Raw genomic sequence first — 26,242 nt, 5'->3', positions numbered from 1 at the left:
CCCTCCCGAAATGTTTTTCCGGCTCGTAGAAATTTAAAAAAATGAATATAAACAAATTTTTAAGTTTTTTGTAACCTTAGATAACTTATAATAAATAGCTTTTCAACAAAGAATTTTTGAAGCAACTCAGAGGTATCTAATAATAGTGATAATGGAAAAATAAATTCTTTACTGAAGACATTGGTTAGTAAAATAGGATTCCCGAACTTTTTTTTTTTTTTTTTTTTTTTTTTTTTTTTTTAGAATGTAGTATTTATATGTGTATTTCTAACCTTGCTATAGTATTTTATGTCTGCCTTCAAAACTACAATTTGTTGACTTAAATCTCTAGTTTTGAGTCTCGTTCGGTTTACTTAAATAGTTAACTATTAAGTAGATTTTGCCTTTCTTTAGTTCTTAGTTAATTTTGGACGTTTATTTAAAGAACCGAATCTTAGTTCATTAAAAAAATTAAATAAAAAAAACTAGTTTTTTTACTGAAGGTAAGGAGCAACATTAAAACTTAAAACAAACATAAATTACTCCGTATATGAAATGGGTTGTCCCCTCCTCAATGCCTCGCTCTTTACGCTAAAGATTTAATTGTTTTTAAAGTAAAATTGTGGCCAAGAGTCAAACTTTAGCGTAAAGAGGAAGGGATTGCGGAGGGGACAACCGATTTCATACACGGAGTAATTTCTGTTCGTTTTAAGTTTTAATGTTGCTCCTTACTTTCAGTTAAAAAAACTACTTTTTTTTATTTAATTTCTGAACGTTTTTGAATTTATGCTTGTTTGATTTTTTAAATTATTAAAATGAAATTTGCATATTAATTCTTTTTTTTTTTTTTGGCTAAATGGCTTTCTCTTAGTTTTGATCAGACGATTTTGAGAAATAAGGGGTGGGGAAGGAGGCCTAGCTGCCCTCCAATTTTTCGGTTACTTAAAAAGGCAACTAGAACTTTTAATTTTTAACGAACATTTTTATTAGTAAAAAAATACACGTAACTTAAGAATTAACTTACGTAACACACTTCTATATTCTTATATTTTTATTATGTATATGAGGGGGTTTGTACCCTCGTTAATACCTCGCTCTTTACACTAAATCGTAAGTTTTGTCCCAATTCTTTAAGAATGACCCCTGAATCAGAAAGGCCGTGGAATAAATAATTGAAATTACTAAAAATACTTTAGCATAAAGAGCGGGGTATTTATCTCCTCCTAAATACCTCGTTCTTTATGCTAAAGTATTTTTAGAACCCCTCATATGCGTAATCACTGTTCGTTTTAAGTTTCAATGCTACTCCTTACTTTCAATTGAAAAAACTTTTTCATGTTTATTTTTTCATTGTTTTTTCTTATGAGTAATTTTTCTTTATCCTCTTAACAGACAAAGTTAAATAGAATTGTTTTGAATGAAGGTTTTTCGCAACACGTGCTTAAAATGTACATTTTCTCCGCTACATTTTGCACATGCTTCTTTTATTGTCTTTTGCATTCAAATTCAATTTTTTTTTCAGAAGTTCGAGACTTACAGATATTGAAAGGCCTGGCTTTAGCTGATATTCTGTCAGAGTTGCATGCGTTTATGCACAAAGGTAATAACGTTGTCCTCTTTTATTTGCTTTTTACTTTTCGGCTGTTTAAACTTTTGAATTGTTCTATGGTTTTATTTCTTTTTTTTTCTGTTTTTTTTCGTGATAATTTTATCTTTCTGTATTGTTTGTTTCTATAATTACTTTATCAAATGTAGTTTGTCAAAAGTAGATGTTAGCAGCTCTAAAGTAGATTCTAGGAACTTTTTAAGAAATAATGCATTAGCTAGATTTTATCTATAGACGCAAGGCAGTATCCAGGGAGGGGAGGGGGTAGCGGGTTTCAACCCCTCGCCCAGAAAATGTTTGTATGGCTTGTAAAAATTTAACAAAAATGAATAAAAACCAAATTTTGATGCATTTTTGAAGTTTTTTTTGTGTAAACCTTCCCTCGAAAAAAAAAAATACTAGATACGGTCCTGCATAGACGTATTAATCTATAAAAGGCTACAGAAATAATATTTTTTGGCAGGCCTCTTGTGATTCTTCTTCCATGTGACCAACAAAGATTGTCTATGGTGTTTGAAGCAGGCCAAACTGGTTATTTATGGCTACATCTAGTTTAGTGTACTAGAATATACTAGAATACTAGTTGGATGTACTAGAATACTAGTTTAGTGAAACTTCTAGTCTAGTTTCAAGTTTAGTTTGACCGGTTTTTCTCTTTTTAACTTTTTAATTAGCTTATTACAGTTTATTTATAGACTCATAATTGATTATTCATTATGATTTTTATTTGTCGTTGCTGTTTTTTGCATTGTTAGTGCAACCATGTATTTTGTCGACTCCGAAGTCCGAATTTGCCCCTTTGAGGGCTTGTGATGGAGATCTTTTTGAAATAAATATTTTATCTTATCTTAAAACATAAGGTACTAAGCATATAAAAATCACAGCCATATCTATCGTCATACAAATTTATATGTTGACTTGAAAGATCAGAGAGTCAAACATAAACCTAAGACATTGAAATATCCAACTATCTAAAAGCAAATAAATAGGTACAATTATTGACGAGTGGGTGCAGTATTAAAAATCTTGACGAACCAGTGAACAAAACTACTTGCGTAACACACGTGCCGTGTGCCGATTGAAATTTTGGTACCGGTTGAGCTACTTGTCGCGGGAGCCGTTAGTGCAAAAGGAGATTCTAAGGCAGGATGGGGGAGGATTTCACGAAGCCCTCGATTTGACAAAATACCTACACCAAATTTAAAACATAATTCATCTCGTCGTGTCGAAAGAGTTGTAAGGGAAAATTATTTTAAAACTGTGGCAATCCTTGTAAAATAAGGATTGCCGCTGCTCTTGTTAGATGGCTGCTTTCTTGCTTTCGTATTGCAATTTCTTTCTAAGTTATTCAGTACCTACTTAGGTAATAAATCCATGGTTCGTACTAACAAATAAGTTAGCTGCAACAGTTAACGCTTAAAAAAGAATAAGAATCGCATCCAATAAAATTGGCGTTTGTAGTAAAACTCGTTTCTTAAACCAACTCCGTCCGATTCACATACGTTTTAGCTTATAACATACTAGAGACAGCATGTGTTTTGGCAAGCTATTTGTCCCCTTTTCTTACGCACCGCCAGCAAAGGTCTCATAAGGTTTTTGAAGCAGAAAAAAACGGTTATTTAGGTCTGCTTCTCCATTATCACAGAGATTGCCACCACCCTTGTTAGATGCCTAATGGCTGTTTACTTGTTTTCTTATTGCAAAGTCTTTTTACATTGCCCGTTACTTACTGGGGTAATAAATCTATTGTTCACCCTAACAACTAAGTTAGTTGTAAAATTGGTGCTTTAAAAAAGGATAGGAAATAGAGGTCCAACAAAATAGAGGTTTTTGGTTTAAAGTGTGGTCTCTTAAACTACAAGGGAGTGAAACAGATTGTCAAAGCTCGTACATATTTGAGCTTTGTCCTGCCAACATATGTTTCAATTTGTCACATAAATGCTGATGAAGACCACACCGCCTTTCCATTATACAGAACGAGAGAAGGTAATAAGGTAATTTGTGAAGACAGTGAATAAAACTTAAGCGGACATATCAGTGTATATACAACAGCAGTCATCAGAAAATACAGTATATATCAAACAAAAAAGCAAACAAATTTACTCCAAAAATATCATCGATAATATCAATTTTCAAACTAAAGTCACAGATTTTAATTTTGGTGGAAGAGTCTAAGAATCCTCACCTCGCATAGATTCAGCCAAAACTGACAAACTTAAGTCGATTAAAAAGTGGAATAATTCCTTATATACATATTCTTATATATTTTTGTTTTGAGTTTACATAAACTAGAGACAGCATGTGTTTTAGTGAGCTTTTTTTTCTTATATACTATCAGCAAAGGTCTTCTAAGGTGCTTGAAGCACGCAAAACCGGTTATTTCTGTCTGCATGTGTATTAAGATCGCTCTTGTCTGTTAATCGTCCTTTTCGACTGACTATCTGGAGCCAAACGAAAGTGGTCGTAAAGAGGGATTTAAGTGAAATTATAACTTCTTGAAAGGGTGTAAAAGGGGAGACATTGAATGGATTGGGATGGAGAAAGAGTGTATGTAACTCTTTTGGCCTTAGGTGGATTAGTACTGCTGTGAGTTGTTGTTAGTTTCTCTATTACAGCTATTTGTTGCTACCATTTGCTTTATAGGCCTGGCGGCTTATTTCCATACTATATGATATGTATTCAGATAGCCAATCTGTGGTTTTATCCTATTGTCAATCCATTCGAAGGTGATTATCAAAATTTGAAAAGAAGGAATTATTTAAGGAAAGTAAATGCAATAATAATATTAAAAGAGTCTGGAAAATTTTAATATTAGAAGAGGGACTCAGAACAGTAAAGGACTCTGTAACCTGTCAAAGTTAACAAAAACAGAAGAATATCACAACACAAATTAGGGTTACAAGAAATGAAGCAAAAAACCTTGAATAATTTCATTTGCATTTTGTAATTAAATTAAATTACACTTTTCGTCAAAACTTAAGTTTTTTATTTTATTGGTTTGGCGGTTTAACAATTTGATGCTTAAATAAAACTTTCGAAACGAATATCGGTAATTTTTGAAGAATCTATTCATTTTGTTTTAGCGATAATATGAATTGTATTATCAACAAAGGATTCACTATTTAATTCACACACATATATATTTGTATATATATATATATATATATATATATATATATATATATATATATATATATATATATATATATATATATATATACATATGTGTGTGTGTGTGTGTGTGTGTGTGTGTGTGTGTGTGTATATGTATATGAGATATACATTTTTTTTATGAGATATACATTTATTAAGAAAAGAATATGTATATATATATATATATATATATATATATATATATATATATATTTATATATATATATATAGATATATATATATATGTATATATATATATATATATATATATATATATATATATATATATATATATATATATATATATATATATATATTTATTCATTTATATATTTTTTTAGTAATTTGGGAATGTCTTTGCGTGGTAGCGTTTCTCTTTCCTTTTCTTTTCCTTCTGGTCCATGACCTTTCGATACCTCTAGCAACGCTGTCCAATTTTTTCCTTGGGGGGGTGGCAAAGAACCTTAACTTGAACTAGAAATTGGAATTGTTAGGAGTTTCATAATGTCTTTGTGGGGTAGCGCTTCTCTTTTCCCTCCTAACGCCTTTACAGCGAACCGTAAAGCTGACAAATTAGTATATTGACAGGATAGAGAAACCAGTGTGTTATTATTTTATTTTTTTCATTTTTTTGTAGTTGAATTGCCACCAAAAGTTCGAATTTATCTTTTGGAAAAGCTGGCAGAACTCGAAGTTCGTTTGGCTGCTGGAACCAATGAAAAGCTTCAATTGTCAAGCCTAGTTGCCACCTTTCAAACTGTTCGAAATGCAGTGGCAGAAGATGCAGCTGCTGCCACTTAGTGTTCTCTCTGAATTTTTTTGCATTTACTCATTTTTGTGCCTTTTTACACAGTGATTAATTTTTAATAAATAAGCTGTTTTGCAAATGCTGTTAAGATTTGATGCAGCCTACAGGCATTTTATGTTAAGTTTTTATTTTGTGTATCTACATTTAAAAATCTGACAAAAATGTCATCTCATTAAGAGTTTTTAATGTCAAGTCAAAAATTTAGTTTCAAATGGCTTGTTTTCCTGCAATTTATATATTTCAAATATATCCTGCAAAAATCAAGAAAAAAGAAATCGTTTCTAGCCAAGTTTATGAATATTCAATCCCTTTTCCGTTTTATTTTCCTGCAGTCTGTATATCTGTTGGTTTATATATCTCAAATATATCCTTCGAAAAAAACAAGAAAAAAGAAATCATTTCAAGCCGAGTTTATGAATATTCAGTCCCTTCAGTTCTCCTTTCTGGCTTGATTTCCTTCAGTCCTTATATCTGCAGGTCTATGCATCTCAAATGTATCCTGACCAAAAAAAAAGAGAAAAGAAAACATTTCAAGCCAAGCTTATGAATATTCAGTTCTTCTTTCTGTCTTCTTTTCCTGCCGTCTATAAATCTGGTGGTCAATATATCTCAAATATATCCTTCGAAAAAACAAGAAAAAAGAAATCATTTCAAGCCGAATTTATGAATATTCAGTCCCTTCAGTTATCTTTTCTGGCTTGGTTTCCTGCAGTCCTTATATCTGCAGGTCTATATATCTCAAATGTATCCTGCAAAAAAAAAACAAGAAAAAAGAAAACTAACCGAGTTTGTAAATATTCAGTTCGTAGGATACATCTGGTGGTCAATATATCTCAAATATATCCTGCGAAAAAAAACAAGAAAAGGAAATCGTTTCAAGCCGAGTTTATGAATATTCAGTTCTCCCTTCCGGCTTGCTTTCCTGCAATCTATATATCTCAAATATATCCTGCGAAAAAAATTAAACATTTCTAACGAGTTTATGAATATTCAGTCCCTTCAATTCTCTTTTCCGGCCTGTTTATCTGCAGTATATATATCTCAAATTTATCCTGCGTAAAAACAAGAAAAAGGAAATCATTTCAAGACAAATTTATTAATATTCAGTTCTACTTTCCGGATTTTTTCGCGCAGTCTAATTATTTCAAATACATCCTGCGAAGAAAAAGGAAAACGTTTCAACATCTAAAAATGAAAACTGCCTGAAATAAGAGAGGTCGAAAAATCAAGAAAATAAGCAAAATTTTTGAGTATTCAGTTAGCGCTGTTCTACCTTACGGCTTTTTTTCTTACAGTGGACACACCTAAAGAAAAATTTTGAACACGCTTCAAAAAAAGGAAAAACGTTTCTGACACAAGAAAGGTCAACTCAAGAAAGGGGTGTTGAATTTATGGGTATTCATCCCGCTCTGTTTTACTTGATGCTAGTTTTCTTCTTACAACCCAATATGTAACTGCCCGTTTTCATTTAATATATTTGTAGAACCTCCAAGTATCGGAAACGAATAAAAGGTGGCCAATTAGCACAATTATATAACGTGTCATTCCTGCGGTAGTTTTACTATTCTTGCTCATTAGTTACTCTTTGTGATAAAGAGAAATCCCCGAACAATTTAAAATTTTAAAATTTGAACGTGGTGCAAATTTTCAGTCAACTGTCTGTTGATATCTAAATGTTTATTGTACAAGCAAAATCTTATGAATGCCGTGTATGACAAATTCACATTTCCTTATGTAAGTAAAACGCGGAGGACAGGTAAGCTATTTGAAAGGAGAACGGTGAACTGCCGGTTTGTTGTGCCACTTTTGTAGCACTCTTGACGTCCTAAGAGTTCCAAGTTGATTGGACAACCAACAACATGTATTCCCTTCATTTATTCCTTTGAAATTATACGTTTAAACTTAATGAAAAATCTCTGTTAATATTTCCTCTGATGACTTCTAGCAATTGAGGCCAGCTTGGCACAATGTACCCCCCACCAGATGAAACACTTCTGATGCATATTATCAAACCTAAGGGTTTTTTCAAGCTTTTACCCTCAAAAATTTGTAAACTAAAAAAGACCATTTTTTTTATTTGAACAGTGGAAACCTGGAATTTCATTACTAGACTGCGATTTTTCATGGTAATTCCAAGCCCGTGACACACAATGGCTGACAAACAACACCCTCTAGCATGGATTGTCACACATTTGACATTTTTCGAGCATTTTCATGCAAAAATATTTTTTTAAACTAGGAATCAATCGTTTAAACTTAAATGAAAAAATCCCTTCTAGCGTTACTTTTGATGACTAATAGCGTTTGCGGCTAGTGTGGCACAATTTACCAGCCCCAATGACACCCTTGTGGCACACATTATCTTACCTAAGGGTTTTTTCATGCCTTTACCCTCAAAATTAAATTTGTAAACGAAGAAAATGACCATTGTTTCTATTTGAACAGCGGAAACTTGTCATTTTATTGCCAGACTGTGATGTTCCATGACACTTCCCAGCCCATGACACTCAATGGCTAAAAAATCACACCCTTTAGCAAGCGTCATCATACGTATGACATTTTTTTTCTTCTGATGACTCCTAGCATTTGTGGCAAGCGTGGCACAATGTGCCACTCCTGATGACACCCTTCTAGCGCATATTATCACACATCAGTGTTTTTTCGACATTTTCACCTCAAAATAAATTTACAAACTAAGAAATGACCATTGTTTTTACTTGAACTTGTAGCGTGCTGATTTTGTCCGTGAAACTTGTTGCATGTCGAGTTTTCTTTTCGTGAAACTTTTACATTGATTTTTCTCTTTGTGAAACTGATTTTGTTCATAGAACTTTTCACACCTAAGGGTTTTTTCAACATTTTCCCTCAAAAATAAATTTGTAAACCAAAAAATGACCATTGTTTTTATTTGAACTTGTAGCGTGCTGATTTTTGTTCGTGAAACTTGTTGCATGTTGATTTTTCTCTTTGTGAAATTGATTTTGTTCATGGAACTTGTTACATGCTGATTTTTTTTTATTCTTGGAACTTACTGCGTGCTTATTTTTTGTTCGTTAAACTTGTTGTATGTTGATTTTTATCTTTGTGAAATTTGTACACGAATCCTTGTGAAACTGATTTTTGTCTTGGAACGTTGCGTGCTGATTTTTTATCTCTACTTGTGTGCCTTACTCTGTGTGTATCTGTTTGTTTTTGTCAGTCTCTCACCGTGCCTGTGTGTATGACTGTGTGTGTCTGTTTTTCTGACTTGTGCATGGTTGTTCGTGCGTGTTCGTTTTTCTTGGCACGTTTGTGTCGACTGCCACGAGTCGTCAGAAGAAGCGCTATTGGGAATTTTTCTTTAAGTTTAAACGTACGATCCTAGTGTAGACAGATATTGTTGCCGGAAATGCCTGAAAAGTGTCTTATGCGTGATAATGAACACCATAAGGTGCTGTTTTCCAGCCATTAAGTGTCACCGGCTGGGAATTGCCTCGGAATAACACGTTCTAACAATGAAATTGTACACTCCCATAGTTCAATATAAAAATAATGGTCAATTTTAATTTATAAGCTAATTTTTGCAAGAAAAAAGCTTATAAATGCCTTAGGTAGGATAGTGCATGCCAGAGGGTGGCGTCGGACATGTACATTGTGGCACGCCGAGGTCAAATGCCATGAGTCAACAGAAGAGACATTATTGGGAATTATCATTTAAGTTTAAATTAACGATTCTAGTGTTAATGGATGTCTTACCAGAAAATGTCTGAAAAAAGTCTTATGTGTGATAATATGCCTCACAGATATGCGACGGACCAGCCACATATTACCATGGTGGTGTGAATTGGTAGGGTGTATCATGAAGGGTTTTGTATGGAAAACAAAAGTAAATGGATTTAAAGCATAATTCTTATCAAGAGAATATCTGAAAAATGCTTTAGGAATGATAATAGTATTCCATGGATGTCACGGTGCAGCTACATATTGCCACGTTGGCGTCAATTTACATAGTGTATCACGAAGGGGGGGGGGCTTGAAAAAACACGAAGTAATGGATTTAAAGCAAAATTTTTATCAAGAAAATGTCTGAAAAATACCTAGGAACGATAACATGTATCACAGGGGTGTCAAGGGTCAGCCTCATATTGCCACGCTGTCATAAACTGACATGTCGTTTCAATAGGGGATGGTTTGCATGAACACGAACCAGTAGACTAAAATCACAATTTATATCAAGAAAAGATCTGGTAAATTGCCTTAGGAATGATAATATGTATCACAGGGATGTGAAGGACCAGGCACATATTGTCACGATGGCTTGAATTAACATGTTGTATCACGAGGGGATGACTTGCAAAAACAGGAACCACTGGATTCAAAGTATAATTTTTATCATAAAAATATTTGAATGGCTTGTGCAAAAAAAAAAATGCAAAATTACGATTCAAATGTGTGCTTGTCAAACAGGAAGGCTTAGCCATGGCTTAATGAATTGGGCGTTCCCTTTAAAAGTTCTCCTTTAAAGGAGAAAGACTTAAATTTATCTTTTAAGGCTCAAATTTACCTGTAACGACATAATGCCAAATATGAAGAAAAATATTACTGAAATACGTACTTATAAATCAGAAGGCTTAGTCTTGGCTCGATAAAAGGAGGCATTTTCAATAAAATCTCTCAGAAATATCTCTTAATATAGCTTAAATTTACCTTTAATAACAAGCCTTCCCCTCCCTTTGGAATTGGGTACTACAGCACTCAATACCAAATTCGTTCTTTAATTCACACTTTTTTGCCTATATTTGTCCTTTATTAGCTTCTTCACGTTTTGTTTTTCCATTTATTGGGAATAAAGTATTTTTTTTCTGTGATTTCACGATTTTATAATGTTTATGATACTTGGCAATCAGGAATGCATAGTCTTTACTCAAAGAAACAAGACATTTATCTCTTATTATGGCTTACTACATTATCTCTTAATATGGCTTAAATTTACCTCTAATAACGACCCTCCCCCATCCTGGAAATGGCTGCTAGGGTTCCCACAATTCTTTACTTCACACTTTTTTGCTTATATTGTATCCTTTATCAGCTTTTTCACGTTTTGTCTTTCTGTTTGTCGGGTTTTAACTGCTTTTTTCCGTGATCTCCTGATTGTATGTATGATTTTATGAGCAACCCAGATCAATAGTAACCGAAACTCTAGAAAACGGAAGTTAGTAGTGATGCTGTAAGGCCTCCGACCACAGCCCTATCCCTTCGAATCCCGATCCCAACACTTTTTTCAAAACTTCTTTAAGACCCAGGTTTGTCTTGTGTTATAGAGAATATTTTCTAAGAGACACAGGTGCATGTTACATCATATGTTTTTATGACACGCATATCCATGGATTCTATGACACACATATCCCTGGATTCTGACGGGAGTCCTATCTCTGCTTTTAAACGGAGCCCTGCTTTTAACCGGAACCCTGGTTTTAAACGAATACCTATCGTGTCTTTCTGACGACAGAAAGCAGGAGCATGTTACGTAAAAGAGAATGTTTTCTAAGAGGTGCAGGTACATGTTACGTAATATGATATGAGCCCCCACGTGTACACTTGTAACTGAGCATGGTGCACACGTGGTGTTATGTAAGGGCGTTGCAGACACGGGTGCAACGTAATGGTTGTGTATACGTAGGTTTTACGTAATGGCGACGCAAACGTGAGATGTCACGAAATGGCAGCGCAAACGTGGGGTGCTAGGCAGTGACGGTGAACACTGGGGATATCTCGTAATCTTACGCGTGGGTGTTACGTAATGACAGTGGGCACACGTGGGTGTTATGTAATGACAGTGCACACGTGGGATGTTACGTAATGACGGTACACACATCATTGTTACGTAATGCTTTAAGATATTTTTTCTTCGGGATTTCTTTTTCTTTGAAGGAGTTTTTCTGTCAGGAAACCTTTATATTCTAATGATTTTGTCCCCATTAGCATTCGAAAGGACTATTTCTACTCAATGGAACTGTGCCCTAGACAGCTGAAACGGCAATCTATTTTTTTATTTTGATTCGGGAAAGAGAGTCTACGAAATAAACAATTCCACACATGGAGAATATCCATGTCCTGCTTACGAGAATGACTAAAATATTGATAACGTGTTTCCTATGACTGCTATAATTGAGATGCAGAGGGGAAAATCGATTATTAGAATTTGGTTATATTTGAAGTGCACCTGCTTGCTAAGTATTGCTTTAGAAGCGTATTATAAACCCTTGCGAAGTGATTCTTCACTTCTTAGCGATATGATCCAAGCCTTTTGGAGGGTCCTTCTTATAGAATTTCTAGAGATTTTTTCCTGGAGAATGATATAAATTTTTTCAAAACATAGGAAAACATTTTTTTTAGAGGATATTTAGAGATATTTTCTAAGTTTGCTCAAAATAAATGAAAATGACGGCACAAGACATGTGACTTAAATCTTTATTTGGTTCATTCTTCTTGGTGTTATGTTCTCTCAATTCCCAGCCTGTGAAGCTCAGTGACTGAAAAACGACACCCTCTAAGAACAGTATCACATATATAACATTTCTTGGGCATTTTTAAGCAAAAAAATTCGTTTACACAGGAATCGATCGTTTAAATTTAACGGAAAAATTCCCATTAGAGTTTCTACTAATGAGTCCTAGCAATTTAGGCCACCGTTGCACAACTTACCATTCCTGATGAGACCATTCTGCGCATAATATTACACCTAAGATTGTTTTCAAGCTTTTACCCTCAAAGCAAATCTATAAACTACAAAATTACCATTGCTTTTACTTGAACAGTAGAAACTTGCCATTTCGTTGCTAGGTTGTGATGTTACATGGCACATTCAAGACCACGACACTCAATGGCTAACAAACGACACCCTCTAGCATGCATAATCACACATATGATATTTTTCAAGCATTTTTATGCAAAAAAATCGTTTACTCAAGAATTGATCTTTTAAAAAGTCCGCATTAGCATTTTTGTCTGATGACTATTAGCAATTGAGGCCTGCGTGGTACAATGTATCAGCCCCAATGACACTCTTTCGCAATTATCACACCTAAGGGTTTCTTCAATGTTTTCCTCAAAATAAATTTATAAGTTAAAAAACGACCATTGTTTTTTATTTGAAACTTCCCATTTCATTACAATATTGCGATGTTCCATGACAATTCCAAGCCTGTGACCCTCAATGGCTGACAAAAAACACATCTAAGCAAGCATTATCATACATATCACATTTTCGAGCATTTTTATACAAAAATATTCCTTTCAACAAGAATCAATCGCTTAAACTTTATGAAAAAAAAATCCCAAATAGCGTTTCTTCTGATGACTCCCCAATTCCCCCTCAAATGACATTCTTTTGGTGAGTATTATCAGACCTAAAGTCTTTTAAGCTATTAACCTCAAAATAGATTTATAAACAAAAAATGATCATTGTTTTTATTTGAAAAACGGAAACTTGCTATTTCCATGCTAAATTGCGAAGATCCTTGGCAATGCCAAGCATGTGACACTCAATGCTTGACACAAATGAGAAGCTCTAGGATGTATTATCACATCTATGACATTTTTCGAACATTTTCATGCAAAAATATTCGTTTACCTAAGGATCGATCGTTTAAACTTAATAAAAAATCCCCATTTGCGTTTCTTCTGAAGACTTCTAGCAGTTGAGGTCTGTATAGCACAATGTACCAACCCCCGATGACACCCTTTTAGTGGTTCATGGAACATGGAACTTGTTCATGGAACTTGTTGTCTGCTCATTTTGTTCGTGAAATTTGTAGCATGCTGAATTTTTCTCTTCGTGAAATTTGTATATTGATTTTTCTCCTCACAAAACTGATTTTGTTCATGGAATGTCATGGAGCTTCTCTTTTTGAAATTTATACATTGATTTGTTCTCTTCGTGAAACTGATTTTATTCATGGAAATTGTTGCGTGCTGACTTTTGTTCTTGGAACCTCTTGTGTGCTGATTTTTGTTCCTGAAAATTGTTGCATGATTATTTTCCCTTCTTGAAACTTGTACATTCATTTTCTCTCCTCTCCAAACTGATTTCGTTCATGTAACTTGCAGCGTGTTGATTATGGCTCGTGACACCTGTTGTGTCCCAATTTTTGTTCGTGAGAAACATATTGCATTTTCAATTTCTTTTAGTGAACTAGATTTTTTCATGGAACTTGTCGTGTACTGATTTTGTTCATGGAACTTATTGCGTGCTGGCTTTGTTCGTCAGATTTTTAGCATGTTGATTTATTTCTTTGTGAAATCTGTACATAGATCTTTCTCTTCGTCAAACTGATTTTGCTCATGGAACTTCTTGCGTGTTGATTGTGGCTCTTGAAACTTATTGCGTGCTGATTTTTTTCTTGATACTTCATGCATATTGATATTTCTCAACGCTTCCCTTCGTGAAACTTACACATTCATTTTCTCTCCTTGTTAAACTGATTTTGTTCAAGGAACTTGCTGCGTGTTGATTATGGCTCGTGAAACCTGTTGTGTGCCAATTTTTGTTCGTGAAACATGTTGCATGTTCATTTTTCTTTTAGTGAAACTGAATTTGTACATGGAACTTGTCGTGTGTCGATTTTGTTCATGATATTTATTGTGTGCTGATTTTATTCTTAAGATTTGTTGCGTGTTGATATTTTTCTTCGTGAAACTCGTATATTGATTTTTCTCTTCGTCAAACTGATTTCGTTCATCGAGCCTGTTGAGTGCTGATTTTTGTATGTGGAACTTCTTGCGAGCTGATTTTTGTTCTTGTAATTTGTTGCATATTGATTTTTCCCTTCGTGAAACTGGTACATTGATTTTTCTCCTCGTGAAACTGATTTTGTTCATGGAGCTTTTCGTGGGCTGATTTTTGCTCTTTTCACTTGTTGCGTTCTCATTTTTGGTCGTGAAACTTCTTGCGTGTTGATTTTTCTCTTATTGAAACTTGTACAATTATTTTTCTCCTCACAAAGCTGATTTTGTTCATTGGACGTTTTGCTTTTTAATTTGTTAACGGAGCTTGTTGCGCGCTGATTTCTGTTCGAGATACTTTTTGCATATTTATTTTCCTCATCGTGAAACTGGTACATTGATTTTTCTCCTGATTTTTTGTTCGTGAAACTTGCTTTGTGCTGATTTTTCGTTTCTGAATCTTGTTGAATGTTAATTTTTGTCTTTGTACGATGTTTTTTCTCCTCGTAAAACTGGTTTTACTCATGAAACTTGCTACGTGCTGATTCTGTTCATGGAACTTGATGCGTGCTGATGTTTGTTCGTCAAACTTGTTGCATGTTGATTTGTCATTTCACTAAACTTATAAATTGATTTTTGTCCTAGTGAAACTGATACTTAGTTCATTGAACTTGCTGCCTGCTGATTTTCAGTCGTGGAACTTGTTGCGTGGGAATTCTTGTCTTGGAACTTGTTTTATATTTTTTTGCCTCTTCGTGAAATTTGAACATTGATTTTATGCTCGTGAAACTGACTTTGTTCATGGAATCTGTAGTAGAATAGGTTAGGTTTGGGGGACTTTACCAATCATGGTGGAGCCCACACCTAACCTAAATATTGTAGGTTAAGTTAAGTTAGGTTAAATGAAACGTCATACCAGCTAGGGAGGATGAGTATACTGGCTACGAATACGTTAAAAATGCTCTCAAACATTTATACTACTCAAAAATGCTCACCTTTTACACTATGCTCAAACAATAACATTTTTGGGTGATTTGGCAGCTATGGCACTTCATTGTGATGCTTTCCGCTTTAATTGAAAACATTGCAGTTTGAGAAGCGTATTACTTATGCTGTAGATATTGTGATTAGCCAGTGTTTTGGTAGTAAATTATTCATTTCTTTTAAATTTAAAACAGCCTTCCATTGGCTTTTCAAATTGACGTCAAGATTCTCTATAAATGTTAGTAGTGTCCTAAAACGAAATCCCAAGACACTGGTAGGGGTACACAAATGGAGCTACTAACCCCTCAAGTCGTTATTACACACACTTGGGTCATACACAGTACTATAGTACATTTGTTTCTTATAGAATGGTACTGTGAAGCTGATTATTGAATAATAGTCGATAATTTGTTTAATTATGAAAACTTTTTCTTCAAGGGCCTGCCGGTGGAGGAAGTTTTACGATGCCAGGCCCAAGCAGGCCTTCCTAACGAGACCCTAGTAGTTGATTCCTAAAGGGGTCCTAGCAATCTATTCCAACTGGATCCTAGCAACCAATTCCAACGGGGGGCCCTAGCAAGCAGTTCCAAAGTGGCCTTAGCAACCAATTCAAACTGTACCCTAGCAGTCAACTCCAACAGGGGAACTTAGCAGCCAATCCAATGGGACCCTAGCAACTAATTCCAACAGGGGCTATAGCAGTGAATTCCAACCGGGTCCTAGCAACCAATTTCAACGGGGGTGCTCTCGTCAAGTAGGGGATTCCCGATTTCTACTGAGAATGACGTAACCTCGTGTGATTTGTTTTTTCAAAGCCCTTTGGGAACCCCCACTTGTAACTGAGGGTGGAACATACGTGGCTCTTACGTAATGGTGGCACAAACGTGATAGTTATGTAATAACGTTGCACACGTGGGATATTACATAATACTTTAAGAGATTTTTCTTCAATATTTAATTTTCTTCAAGGCGTTTTCGTTTCGTTTCAAGGCATTTTTTCTTCAAGATTTTGTTAGCTATAGGAATCGAATATTAGACCAGAGATTTTACCAATGACCAGACCAGATCCTCAACCAACTAGACTTGCCTGCTATTCATAATATTATGATTCAAAAAAAAGATTTTACTTGACAAGCTGTTGATCTTATGTTTCCAATCCATGTCATTTGAGAGTGAAATTAATTTCACTTAAGTATCCAAAATTGTTATTGACTATTGCTCTATTAGACACACCTGTTTACTACATTGCATTAATTTTCTAATGTGATTTTCTCAAATGACTTCGTAAGACAGGGACTTTCTTATGTACATAAAAGTTTTATCAATAAAAAAAAACATAAAATCACGAAACCTCAGAAAAAAGCAGTTAAAACCCAACAAACAGAAAAATAAAAACTTGAAAAAGCTGGTAAAGGAGTACATATAAGCTAAAAGTGTGAATGAAAGAAAGGCGGGAACCCTAGAAACCACTTCCAGGGGGAGGGTTGTTATTCGAGGTAATTTTAAGCCATATTAAGAGGTATTTCTGAGATGTTTTAATGAAAATACCTTGTTTCTTTGAGCAAAGACTATACACTTATGATTGTCAAGCATTATATTACAAAGACATGCAATCACAGAAAAAAGCAATGACAACTTAACAAACAGAAAAACGTAACGTTAAAAAGATATTAACGTTTAAGTAAAAACACGAACTATAGAACGCAAAAATTGTGAAAAAGCTGATAAAGTATAAATTTTAACTAAAAGGCGTAAATAAAAGAGAGGTGGGAACCCTAGTGATCAATTCCAGGGGGAGGATTGTTATTAAAGATAAATTTGAGCCATATTAAGTGGTATTTCTGAAAGGTTTTGATTCAAGATGTCTGGTTCCTCTGAGCCAAGACTATGCATTTCTGATTGTCAAGCATCATAAACATGATAAAATCGTGAAATCACAGAAAAAATCACATAAATCTGAACAAACAATAAACAAAACGTGATAACACTGATAAAGGATAAAATTTAAGGCATAAATAATAAAATAATATATGAAATAATAAATAATAAAAATAATAATGCAAAATAAATAAATAAATAATAAAAGGATAGAATAATATGCAGCTAGTCCCTGAAATTTCTGTAATGCACACTACCATTCCTAAGGTGTTTTTCATATTTTTTTCATGGTGAAAAATTATGCTTTAAGTCCAATGGTTCTTTTTTTCTCAAGCCACCTACTCTTGAAACAACATGTCAATTTATGCCACCGTGGTAGTATGTGGTTTGCCATCTTACATCCCTTTGATGCATATTCTCGTTTTTAAGGCATATTCACAGATATTTCATATAAAAAATGTGCTTTGAATCCATTGCTTAGTGTTTTCGCAAGCCCTCCCATCGTGATACACCATATCAATTAATACCGTCGCGACAGTGGCTGGCCCGTGACATCCATTTGTTACACATGATCATTCCTAAGATATTTTTCAGAAATCCTCTTGATAAAAATTATGCTTTAAATTCATTGGTTTGTCTTTCTGCAAGCCAATCACTTCATGATACAACCTGTCAACTAACACCACCACAGCAACATATGGCTGGCTTGGGGCTTTCCTGTGATACATATTATCATACATTAGAAATTTTACGGGCATTTTCGGCAAAAATATCAGTTTACACTACAATTGTGAGTTTAAATTTCAAGAAAAATTTCCAATATCATTTCTTCTGGTGAGTCAGTCCAGTTGACGCCAGCTTGCCTCAATGTAGGCACCAGATGGCACCCTCTGGCGAGAAATATCATACCTCAAAATTGCTCTTTCAAAAATGAGCTTATAAACTAAAGTTGACCTATGTTTTTAATTGATCTGCGGAAGCATACTGTTTCATTGTTAAAAGGTCTTTATCGAAGCCAATTCCCAGCCTGTGAAGCTTAATGACACTTTTGCCCCACAGAAAATCCGATTTAGGGCTTTCATTCGTAATAAAATAGAAATTAAGAATTAAATGCTTTCACTTCTTAAACTATCACTTTAAAAAATAATTATCGATAGGTTTAACGAACAATCTTAGTACGTTTCCATGGTTCCCTTGAATTTCCAAAGTACCGATGAGCAATAGACCAAACTAACAATAATATCTATAACTAACCATTGCTCTTACCTAAATTTTTTTAACTATGATATAACACCCAGGAGTGCATCAAATGTAAAACAATAATATCCCTTAAACCTACTTCCAATAACCGATTCCGTCTTTCCGATAGAAAGTATTTCCTGGGGATAAAAAATACGCGATCGAAAGCTTACAGAGAAAAGGAATAACGTGAAATTGTCACTGAGATCAAGAAGAAGCCTATTGCATGGAATCTATTCTAAGAACGTATTAACAGCAATGGCTTTTAGTTCAGTTGACTAATTCGTCATTCCGTCGGAAATCTATTGTCTTACGTTCGATTCCTACACCGGACAAAAACTTCGATGATGGATTGTATAGGTTCTGTGAATCAATACACGTCTTCCGTAAACGGCTTGGGGAACGCCTTGTAGAAACATCTCGAGGAAGAAACAAGAATAAAAATTTGAAAAAAATCTGGAAGAAAATATATTTGGACGAAAAATATTCTCGAAGAAAAAAACATTTCGACGAAAAAATCTCGAAGAAAAAAGCATCTCGACAAAAAAATCTTGAAGAAAAAATTATCTCCTAGAAAAAACGACTTGGAGGAAAAAGAACCTCCAAGAAAAAAAATCACGAAGAAAAAAGGCATCGAAGAATAAAGTCGAGAAGACAAAAAACTTTAAAAAGTCTTGAAGAAAAAAACATCTCGAAGAAAAAACGTCTCGAAAAAAATATCTCTAAGAAAAAATAATATCGAAGCAAGAAATTTCTTAAGAAAAGTATCGGCTCGTTGAAAAACATCTCGAAGAAAAAATATCTCGAAGAAAAAGAACGTCTCAAAGAAAAAACATTTGATGAAAAATTTTTTAAAGAAAAAACAAACATGTACGTTTAAATTTACACACCCACTTTTGCGCAATACGTCATCCTCATTTCCATCCAGGGGTTCCCCACTTGACTAGCGACGTTGAGGGTAAAGCAGCTTAAAGAAAATGTCTTGAAACGTCTTGAAGAAAAAAACATACCCTAAAGTATAAGTAACTATCAGGTGTGCGATTAGATCAATAATCAATCACACTTGTTGGCTGCCAAGGCGCTGCGGCTGAAACTGCTTGCTAGGGCTTTGCATAAGCAAACAATTTACTATTACGTAACAACCTGGTCTACATAATAGATCGACAATCAGTAGCACCTGCGTCTTGAGGGGCTTGCGACTTCAGGTATACCTCCTATGGTTGTTTTAAAAGCATTATGGCTTCACTACTGACCATCACATCTTCTCATGCATACACCGAAGTCCTTAAGCCTGGATTATAAGCTGACAGCAAGAAGTCCCTCAGACCTCTAGCATCGAGTCAAGTCCACATTTTTTTTAGCAAAAATACGAACGATTTAGGTCACAAAAAATAAAATAAAAAGACAAAAAGCAAATAACGTTAAGACTAAAATGAAGTAAAAAATCCTCAATTGGAAGAATTAAAAAGCTAATAACGCCAAAGAAACTATTAATTGAATTAAGAATAGCTGAATTAAAGAACAAGAATAGCTGAATAAAAGTCCAGATAAATAATTTTACCAAGGTTGTTATTACATTCATATCTTGAAATTTTATGCTTTACCAAAATTACATCGGCAAGGTATTTCCTGAAGGCCTATCGTAGCATGGACGAAATGCCCTGCTTCCAGTAGAAAATGGCTATGTAGAGCCTTCAACCTTTGCTTTATTCCCGAAAATTGTACATAACTAATTCGGTATATTTAGTAAAAAACTTAAAATTGCAAATATTTCAGAAGAAACAATTGTAAGTAGTTTCTAAGTATACATAGTTTCACTGTACATGGTTACGCATAGTTATACATAGTTTATGTGATATAGTTTATGTGCATTCAAATATTTATGTAGCAATATCTGAACTGTTATTAAGAGATAATATAGAAACAAAAACTATCACTTAATCAAAGATTCGACTACGGGAATAGATTGAAAGGTTTTAATTTCCTTAGATAAACTCTGTAATAAGATTCAATGTATTTTCAGTTCTGAAATTCTTTTTATCTACAAATAAATGGCCTAAAAATGGGAGCACCTCTATCCGGATTATTGGCGAACATTTGTTTACTCGAAAATCAGGTTTTAAATTCATATTTTTAAAACTTATCTATTGGGAACGTTACATGGATGACGTAATATCAAAATTAGGGCGAGGATAAATTTGAGGGTTTTCAGATTAAAATACATCATAAAATCTTATGGATATTCTTTATGGGCATGTCTTTTTTTAAAATGGAATATCTTAAAGATTGATTAAACGAAAAAAATTACTTCTTAGTTATTAGATTTAGAGATTAAACTTTTTTAGATTTAGGTTTGAACTACTCTGCAAGGTTATGTTTCTTTGTATTCTGTGGTATTTATAAAGAATATTTAGAAATCACGACCTTATAAGGTCCAACGGACTAGCAAGTCATGAGCCAAAACAAAAATAAAAATCAGTAGAATAGAAACTTCATGGATATATAAAGAACGGCGAACGGTACTGAGAATGGCTACGATTAAGTCGAATAGGAGTTGAGTGGGGCTGAGTTATAATTCAACCTATAACTGTGTTTTCAATATCATGGTTACATAGTTAAGTGTAGCCTGGAAAAGAGCAAATTAAAGCCCTTAGTAACTTTTTTATTATTATTTTAGTATGTCTTTTGAGAAAAATTCCCCATTTACAATGATTCAGAAATTGTAAAATGTATCCTGAACCAACTGAGCAGTAATTTTTAACTACAAAAATAATTTTTGAAGATTGTTAAGAAAAAATCTAAAACCCTCCAGAGATGACGTCAAACCGAAAAAAACACACAAAATAAAAAAAATAATAAAAACTATAAAACAATAATAACAAAATAAAAATATTAAGCTGTAGACTATTGGTTTGTGTTCTCCTATCAGGAAATTTACATTTTTCCATGAAATTGACATATTTTTAGTCCTTTAAGGCGATGTGGCACCCTAAAAAATCGCCCTATATCGTCCCTTATCAACTTTTCAATTTTGTCAAACTATTTGGATAGATTCGGAGGTCTTGCCGTAGCTTATAGAGCTTGAATAAGGGATCCAAATAAACAGCAGAAAAATATAGGCCAACGCCTACTTTCCTGGAAATATTAGAAAAGCGAATTAGCTTCTCCTATTTTATGCTGTTGATAAACAGCATAATATATCCAGATTAAATGAAATTTGCTTTTTAGAAAACTTTAATTTTGTTGTTCTAACCAAACAGATAAACCTTCTTTTTAGAGAACACGAAAGAGTAGTCCCTAAAATGCTAAAGTACGAGTATACCAGCTAGGAAAACGTTAATCGGAAATAACATTTTGGATAATTTGGCAGCTCCGGGAGTTCCCTGTGGTGCTTCTCGCTGTGATTGAAAACGTTGCAGATTCGGAGACGTATTATTCCTGCTGTAAACGTAGTGAAAAGCCAGCGCTTTGCCAGTAAAACATTATTTTTTCTTTTACTTTAAACTATCCATCATTAGCTTTTAAGATTCTAATATTTTATTATTAAAATCTAAAGTTTTAAGATTCTCAATAAATGTTTGCCACAATTTTAGGACAATTTAACTTGGATAATCTGGCAATTTCAGGAGTTCCCTATAGTGTTGGAAAAATTCGGTAATGGAACCTTTGTCTTTGTGACGATCAACCGATGCTGAGACTCGCAAAATGAATTTTTAGGAAATTTCTGCTGTTGCTTTATGTTGAGCACTTTTGTGCAGAAGTGGAAATTGTCAGGACGCTTCGTAGAGATTTTACGGATTCATCTTAAGAATAGGTTTAGCTGCTTGGTCAAGACGCTCCGTAGATATACCTGAGAGAGATCCTCGATTGTGACTGGAACCTGCAAAGGCAGACCACTCTTCCATGGTGACCTGGATCATCTACTTTTCCGCTTGTTTTTGAAAGATTGTTGCAAGTAGGGGAAATCATGTCCATTAATCTGACACTTTGACCGCTGACATTATTGCCAATTTCTTGCAATAGGTTTCTTCATTTTGCTCCCGGACATTCACAGCAAAAAAGTCCAAAATTTGTTGTTATGTTTTATTCATTGTTTAATTGCGAATTCACAACAGCAAAACAGAAAAACTGACGAGGTGACAACTAGTTTTTGATTGAACTCTAATCAGAGATCATGACAATGGGTAAGACAGTGGAGAGGAATTGTTTTACACATTTCAAAACAGGGTTTTTGTATCGGTATATTTAGGATTCTCCGAGATGAGGACAGGAGGAACATTTCAAAACAAAGCAACAGTAAGAAAAGTAACCGTGCTATTTAATAGCTCTGAAAAATCAAAAACATGGAAGTGAACAATAATAGAAACTGGTCTTTCAGTATGGCTAGTTCAATATAGCACTTTGCTAAAATACAAAATAACAATTAAATAAAACTATCAAGGTCTTTTTCCAATCTAGGGGGCGTGCTCCTGTCCCCCCCTAGTTGGCACCACTATGGCCCTTTAAGCTTCCTTCAAGTGAATATAAGTAAAATTTCGAGTAATAAAATTTAAGAATCAAGAGGGGCATGAAAATTTTTAGAATTGCCCAGGTGGGGCATGGCCCAACATTGTTTAGGAAACACTGGTCTAGGGCCAAACCCGAAGCAGGTCATCCCTGGTTTGAATGGGAGGATATCGTAAGGTAAGATTTAAGGGAAATGACAACTTCCTGGGAGGGTATAAAGAGGGAGGCTTTGGATAGATAGGGATAGAGGAGGGGGCGCGCGTAGCTGTGTTGGCCTCAGGCGGACTGGTGCTATAGTGACTTGTTAGCAGTAGTAGTAGCCTATTTAGTAACAATTGGGAAAGTTCTGACGTGTCCTAGCTGCTTGCCTTGTTACGGCTTTCTCTTTGTCACCTCAAACCTCCCAATCCCACAATTAATATAATGCCGTCACTAATACAATAAAGCACTCATAGTTTCAAGTTTGGTTTTAAATCCCCCTCCAAAAAAGCATTTAGCTTCTTTTATTATTAGTTGAAAACATCTTTCATCTGATCCCTGTCTAAATACCAAATAGCTGAGCACCGTTTGCATGTCGACGTGCGTAAATCATTACTTTATGTGTAACCTGAACAGCAGAATTAAAATCCGTCCACTCAGCAATAAGTGAGCAGCGAAATCACTTCAATAGTTTCGAAGTGTTTCGTTCATGTTGGGTCGCTAAAAAATAAGAATTCAATATTCAGTTATGATCAGTTAGCAACAGGCGTTTGAAGGGGAAAGAGCTTTAAGAAGGTAAAATGCTTTCCTTTTTGTGTCTGGACAAGTTGTCAAATTGGGGGCTGTTACTGTTTGCATACAGACTTACCACAAGAGATAGGGTTTTATTAAGGCAATTAAACAATCCCAAGCTTCGAGTCAATGTCATATGGAAAAAAACATGTGAAACTTCATCTTTGAAGATTCACATCAGTATTAAAAACCAGAGAACCTAAAGAGTGCAATATTTTTTTTTATTAGACAATTGAATATTTATAAGCACTATATAATGGAGCTGCTGTGTAATTTAAAACCCATAATCTTTCCTTTTAAGTTTTTTATTTGGGCTTCCATGTGTTGGTAATTTGTCCAACATGGTTTACCATTTTCTTTTCATTACGGAAACAAATATAGTTTGTGTGACTTTTAAAAGAAAGGTATAACGAAAAACAGTGGCGTAGTGGGTTTGACATTAGCTGGGAAATACGGGACCCAGAGATCGAACCTTGAAGTTGCAAAACACTGCAGGGCCGACGCAAGGACCTTAGTAGTTAAGAACAGTTATTAATCAGATTGCTTACATCTGTAGGTACTTATGTATTATTCAGAACACACTACTCAGTAAGTGAAGTTTGGTTCTTTCGTGAAACAAACTACAATGCAGGTACATTTTAATGAAATATTTTATATATGGAGGTGATTAGGTATTTGATATAATGTATCCCACCCCTCCTAATGTGAAAATATATAGTCCAAACTTTTGGTCTAATGAAATAAAACAAAATATGATGAAAATATAATACTTTATTAGGAAAATTGTAAAATTACAACTTGGGAATTATGTACCCAGAACGCAAAACGCAGTGTTACACTTCCAAAAATGTTCCTTCTTGTAAGAGTATAAAGTCATGTTACGTCCATTGCCGCACTGTTTTGTTGTGGACAACAACCCCTCATCCTGGAAAGATATAATTGCCTCTTTCCGTCTTTGGCAAATCCCAAACCTTCATTGTAAAATCCATGTTCAGACACTATCTTCTGTCATTATGTGTAGCAAACTAAATTGAATTCTGTCTTTGTGGCTATGAAACTGGATTTTCGCATCGTTGTAACGAACTGAGTAGTAAGGAGCCACCCGGCTCAATAGTAACCGAAACTCTAAAAAATGTAATGTTGTTACCAATAGTTACGTCAAAAGAATCGGATTTTAATGCTGATTTTAAATATATAAGTTTCATCAAGTTTAGTCCTACCCATCAAAATCTACGAGCCTGAGAAAATTCGCCTTATTTTAGAAAATAGGGGAAACACCCACTAAAAGTCATAGAATCTTAATGAAAATCACATCATCGGATTCAGCGTATCAGACAACACTATTGTAGAAGTTTAAAGCTCCTATCTACAAAAATGTGGAATTTTGTATTTTTTGCCAGAAGACATCACGGATGCGTCTTTGTTTGTTTGTTTTTTGTTGTTTTTTTTCCATAGGAGATTGTATCGACCCAGTTGTCCTAGAATGTCGCGAGAGGGCTCATTCTAACGGAAATTAAAAGTTCAAGGGCTCTTTGTAAGTGACCAAAAAATCGGAGGGCATCTTGGCCTCCTGCTACGCTCAGTTTTTTTTCCCAGTCACCGGATCAAAATTTGAGATAGCCATTCTGTTCAGCGTAGTCAAAAACTTAGTAACTATCCTTTGGGGACGACTTAATCCCCAACAGTACTCGGGGGAGGGGCTGCAAGTTACAAACTTTGACCATTGTTTACATATAGTAATGGTTATTATGAAGTGTACAGACGTTTTCAGGGGGACTTTTTGCGTATGGGTGGTGGTGGCTTGCGGGGAGAGGATTGGGATTACGTAGGAGAACTTTTCCATGGAGAATTTATCATGGGGGAAAGAATTTATCATGAAGGTGTGAAGGGTTTTCTAGTATTATGAGTAAAAACAATGAGAAAATAAATAATTTTTTCTACTGGAAGTATTGAGCAGCATTAAAAATTGAAAAGGACGTAAAATATTACGTATATAAGGGGGTTCGTCTCCTCTACAATACCTTGCTCTTTACGCTAAAGCTTTTTTAGTAATTTCAACTATTTGTTCTGCGGCCTTTGTGATTTAGGGGTCATTCTTAAGGATTTGGGACAAAATTCAAGCTTTAGTGTAAAGAGCGAGGTATTGACGAGGGGGCGAAACCCCTCATATCTATATATATAAAAATAAGTTGTCTGTGTGTGTGTGTCGAGTGACGTCATGTTTGTGTGTCGACTGACGTCATGTTTGTCGACTGACGTCATTATAAGTTTGTAAGGTACGTATGTTTATTACTAACCAAAACGTTCATAAAAAAGATGCATTTTGACTTTTTGAACATCTTTTCTCTTGCAAAATTACCGCAAACTCACCGTAATGGAGTTAATATATATTTGCACATTGGGGGGGGGGGGTAAAGCATAGTATATATTAAATACAGCGATGGTTAGTTTACGTATTTAATATAAGCTATGCTTTACCCCCACCCCCCTGATCTGCAAATATATAGCCCAAATTTGTTTTTAAACTGTTACAGATTCGCGATTTCAAATATCCGATCAACGAAAACGGAAATGATCGCAATTCTATATGTGTAAATACAGGATATTTGGGCCGG

The 26,242-nt window shown here is 34.5% G+C and overlaps 2 protein-coding genes across 2 annotated transcripts in view; both read left to right on the top strand.

Annotated features, from left to right (window-relative positions):
• LOC136030931 (replication factor C subunit 5-like) overlaps positions 1–5,625 on the top strand; it is a 43,034-nt gene extending 37,409 nt beyond the window's left edge. Inside the window, exons 7-8 of the mRNA XM_065710039.1 lie at positions 1,502–1,579; positions 5,376–5,625. Of these exons, the coding sequence (XP_065566111.1) occupies positions 1,502–1,579; positions 5,376–5,539 (242 nt within the window). The 3' untranslated portion in view covers positions 5,540–5,625. The remainder of the gene's footprint in view (positions 1–1,501; positions 1,580–5,375) is intronic.
• Positions 1–26,242, top strand: part of LOC136030933 (uncharacterized) — a 243,472-nt gene that overhangs the window by 196,578 nt on the left and 20,652 nt on the right. The gene's annotated exons all lie outside the window — the stretch shown is intronic.

This window comes from Artemia franciscana, chromosome 9, assembly GCF_032884065.1.
Source record: "Artemia franciscana chromosome 9, ASM3288406v1, whole genome shotgun sequence".
Classification (NCBI taxonomy): Eukaryota; Metazoa; Arthropoda; class Branchiopoda; order Anostraca; family Artemiidae; genus Artemia; species Artemia franciscana.
The sequence above is the reverse complement of the archived record's forward strand: the minus strand, read 5'-3'. Positions and strand labels throughout refer to the sequence as shown.